Source organism: Toxotes jaculatrix, chromosome 17 (assembly GCF_017976425.1).
Source record: "Toxotes jaculatrix isolate fToxJac2 chromosome 17, fToxJac2.pri, whole genome shotgun sequence".
Taxonomy (NCBI): domain Eukaryota; kingdom Metazoa; phylum Chordata; class Actinopteri; family Toxotidae; genus Toxotes; species Toxotes jaculatrix.
The window spans coordinates 10,010,196-10,014,172 of NC_054410.1; the positions used below are offsets into that span (position 1 = coordinate 10,010,196).

The following is a 3,977-nucleotide window of genomic DNA, read 5'->3' on the forward strand; positions in this document are numbered from 1 at the left end:
TACGAGTTAGAGACATTTTAAATTATGTTACGCACGCACAATGAAGCTATCAGTCCAGGCATATAAGTGACCAAAACATAAATGATCATTCAACATGTCCATTGACTGATCACTATAATAACATTTTTTTGGTAATAAGTTTCCGTAGAAATAACTAGGCCTTCCACTGACCTTTTACCTATATTATACAAATATCATATTTTCCGTATTTTATTTTGGTATGTGTGTGTTTTGTGGCATGTGTGTGTGAAAAACCCACAAGACTGAATAATATATAGGCTATTTTTGTGTTGAAGAGATTTAGTTTGACACAAGGTTTTCAGTGCCTTGACACTGGCCACAGCTACGCCTCCTGAGGGACATACAGTAATCAATAACATTTTCTAACGCCTTTATAATGAGATGGTCATGAGATGGTTGTTGTCATTTTCTGGATTTATACTTTTGAAAGTAAAAGTAGGTTAGAAACAGCGGAAAAATCGATAAACAGTCGTTCTGTCCTTATTTATCTTTATTGGAAACTAAAGTTACTCCTCGTTTTACTGTGGATTCTTCGTAACGTGAATTGTGCCCTGCTTTGAAGGCTTTTGCTATTTATTTAAAATAAATAAAAACCACCTGAAAGAGGTAACTAATTGATTGACAGTCCCCTTCAGACATCCTATCCTAATTTCCTCATTCTTTCTAGCCCACAAGGTGGAATCAGCCAATGAGAATGGGCGTGCTCTTTACACTGGCCAATCAGAGGATAATGCGAGGAAAGGGGCGTCAGCAGGCGCGCAGCGTACAGTATATATAAACCTAACTGTACATCGCTGTCACAGTACAGCACTGTAGCTTTGCAGGACAGTGGTAGGAGAATCGCAACGAGAAGACAAGCACCGCCAATTCACATTCAAACACCAAGCCGAGTCTTGTTGTTGTTGCTATTGTTTCACGCCTGTTTTCATCATGAAAGCTATCAGTCCCGTCCGCTCGGTGAGGAGCTGCTACAAGGCCGTGTGCTGTATTTCGGAGCAGAGTCTCACCATCAGCCGGAATAAACACTCGTGTCTGGAGGAGCCGGTGAGCGCCCTGTGCGACATGAACGACTGCTACTCCAAGCTGAAGGAGCTGGTGCCGAGCATCCCGCAAAACAAGTCGGTCAGTCAGGTGGAGATCCTGCAGCATGTTATTGACTACATCTTCGACCTGCAGATCGCACTGGAGGCGGAGGACACAGCGACGCCGGAGATGGTTTTGTCAATAAAGGTGAGGAGAGATACGTGCTGCAGTGTGGACTGATGCTTGTCCTTCAACATCATACGAGTCTGACGTTACCAAACAGTAGTATTTCTGTAGATCTTTGCACAACACATTGTTACATTAACCTGGAAAGTATATTTTAATTTTAAATCTTAACTCCAGTTGTCTGGATTTTGTAAAGTTTATTCCACTTGCAGCCTAGAGAAACACCACACGCGTCTGCGCTTGCATGCATGGCACATGTTATTGTAGACTGCTGTGATGCAGTAGCAGATGATGTTCTCTGATATGCAATGTTGCGGGAAAGCATGTTACACCCCCGCATAGGCAGTTATTCTTCATTAAATGCCAGTAGAATAATAGCATTGCCACGGTCTAAGACTGCTTCTCTCCTCTTTGCTCTCCATTCAGACTGCGGACCTTACTCGCAATTTCTCCAAAGAAGAGGGCCGGTTGTGCCACTAGGACGAGGATGACAGATTATGGTACATATTTTTCTTTTTCTTATCAATCTTAATATCTTCATATATTGATAAAGTCACAAGATGAATGTGCTTAGAAACACCATATCTTCGGGCTACTCGCTTAGAATTACAAGTGTCTAAAATCGAAATACATTAAAAAAATAAAACTTAGAATACCACTTAGAATAAAATAGAATACCAATGAGAATAGTGTAAGCATTGATATGCTGGGAGAGGAAGGTCTCCTTACCCTCCACATTCACCATGGTTGCAAATTAGTCAGGCCAGTGAATGTGTAGCGGATTCATTGCTATCTGCCTGGGGTTAATGAAAGTTCCATGCTAGGCGCCAGTCTGTCTGCTTCCCTCTGCAGGGAGGGAGGGAGGGTGAGAGGGAGAGATCTGACTTCACTTTTCTTCCTTTCTCTCCATGCAGGTGCAGGGAAACACATGTCTCCACTTCACTCCGGGCAAGAGGACAAGAGGGGCAGAAAGGGTGGGATAGGTATTTGGGAGAGAAGGAGAAGAAGGAGGAGGGAGGTGGAGGGTTTAAAGAAAGAAAGAAAGAAAGAAAAGACAGAAAAAAAGTGGACTGTTTCCTAGATGAGTGGGGATCAACAGTAGTGAATGAGCAAGAAAACAGAGACTCATTCTTTGGCCCCTGGACAGACAAATCAACACACCAAAGCAGAAGCCAGGATTGGAAACTGAAAGCAAGTGGCTTTGTACTGCTCTCCTCCTCAAACCTGGGATTCCCTATAGATAGGAGTAGAAATATTGGTACATTGTTCTTTTATTTTCCCTTTTTGTGTTGCATTCCAAACAAAACTTTTTGGGGGGGATAAACTCACACCCAACCTGAACACATCACATATTACATTATCTCACATAATTTTCCCTGCATTATCCCCCTCCAAAAAAAAAAAAAAAATCTGTTTTCTAATGATCTGGAGACTGTTACAACTTCATACGAATGTGTACATATCTGCTGTGGGTATGTAAGGTGTGAGTCAATTTGGTATAATCAGAACTCTATACTAGAGTTAATTGTAAATGTTTGTAGGGATTGTGTTATTTCTACAGACAAAGTGATGTGAGTTTCATAAACTCTTTATTATAAAGTTTGCTTTGTATGTATGTATGTTCTTATGTAATGAAATAAAAAAAAGTGAAATTATTTGGCGGGTATGGTATATTTGATATGAAATAATGAATGAGTATGGACTCTAGTTGTGTTCTTCAGAAGGTATGGGTGATGCTGACATGACTTTTTGGCTTTGGATGACAATGAAATGCTGATACAACAGGATGTATTTAGACGAATCTTGAGGTTGAGTGGTTGGAAATCAAACGAAGGGAGTTTCCTGTGAGAGCTTCTATTTTTCCAGAGAATGAGTTACCAGCAGTTAAAAGCACTTGAACTTCCTAAATAGTGTAGAAGAAAGGATGTTACGTGATCGTAAACCAACAAACCATACATTCTCATCATTCATAAATCTTGAAAAGCATGATCATTTCATTTTTTTTCAATGTTCATGGCACCAGATCAGTACATGTATAAATGTGGTGCCTTGACCTTGGAAGCAGAAGAGCACCATCTGTAATGCAGCATCCATGTAATGGTGGCTGGAACAACACTTTTTATAGAGCCTTTTATAGGCCTACTATGTGTAGAACTGAAGCTGTATATTTTAAAGGTCTAATGACAGATGATCCGTTTTGGAAATTACTGTTACTGCGCTTAGCTTGTCTCAAGAGCTGAACAAACTACTCCACTGTGTGGATTCAACTGGAATATCAGGCATTAAATGTTGGCACCCTCATCTGGTTAATCAGCAACAATAAAAAAAAACATTTGGTGGCTTTTATTGCCTGTCTTGTTATTTACAGACAACAACCCAAACAATCAGACTCTCCAATATGTTGAGGCCTTGAACAAGTTGACCTAGTTCTAATCCTCAGAGTAAAGCAATGATGAGGTTGCAACCCCATCTAGTGGTAAAAGTGGGTTATTGCCTCAAAGAAAGTTCAAGCTTGTGGAGCACCTCAGACATGTTGTACATTTAACAGATATTAAGATATTGAGAGACGAACTATAAGGTGTGAACACAATCATATCCCTGCAATAAGCACTTCCATTGTGGACTTCATATTTTTTGTTAAATGTTTGTTTTTTAAATTATTTTATTTGTATATTGTTAAGACTGTTGAAGAAGTGTTGGACATAGATCAGTTGTTGTGCTGGTTTTGCAAAATATTGCAAGTCATT

The 3,977-nt window shown here is 40.0% G+C and overlaps 1 protein-coding gene across 1 annotated transcript; it reads left to right on the plus strand.

Annotated features, from left to right (window-relative positions):
- The first annotated feature begins 814 nt into the window (after positions 1-814).
- Positions 815-2,885, plus strand: id3 (inhibitor of DNA binding 3). The gene is made up of 3 exons (XM_041061253.1): positions 815-1,251; positions 1,657-1,730; positions 2,145-2,885. The coding sequence occupies exons 1-2, from the start codon at positions 952-954 to the stop codon at positions 1,708-1,710; spliced, it is 354 nt and encodes a 117-aa protein (XP_040917187.1). The 5' UTR covers positions 815-951; the 3' UTR covers positions 1,711-1,730; positions 2,145-2,885.
- The last annotated feature ends 1,092 nt before the right edge of the window (positions 2,886-3,977 follow it).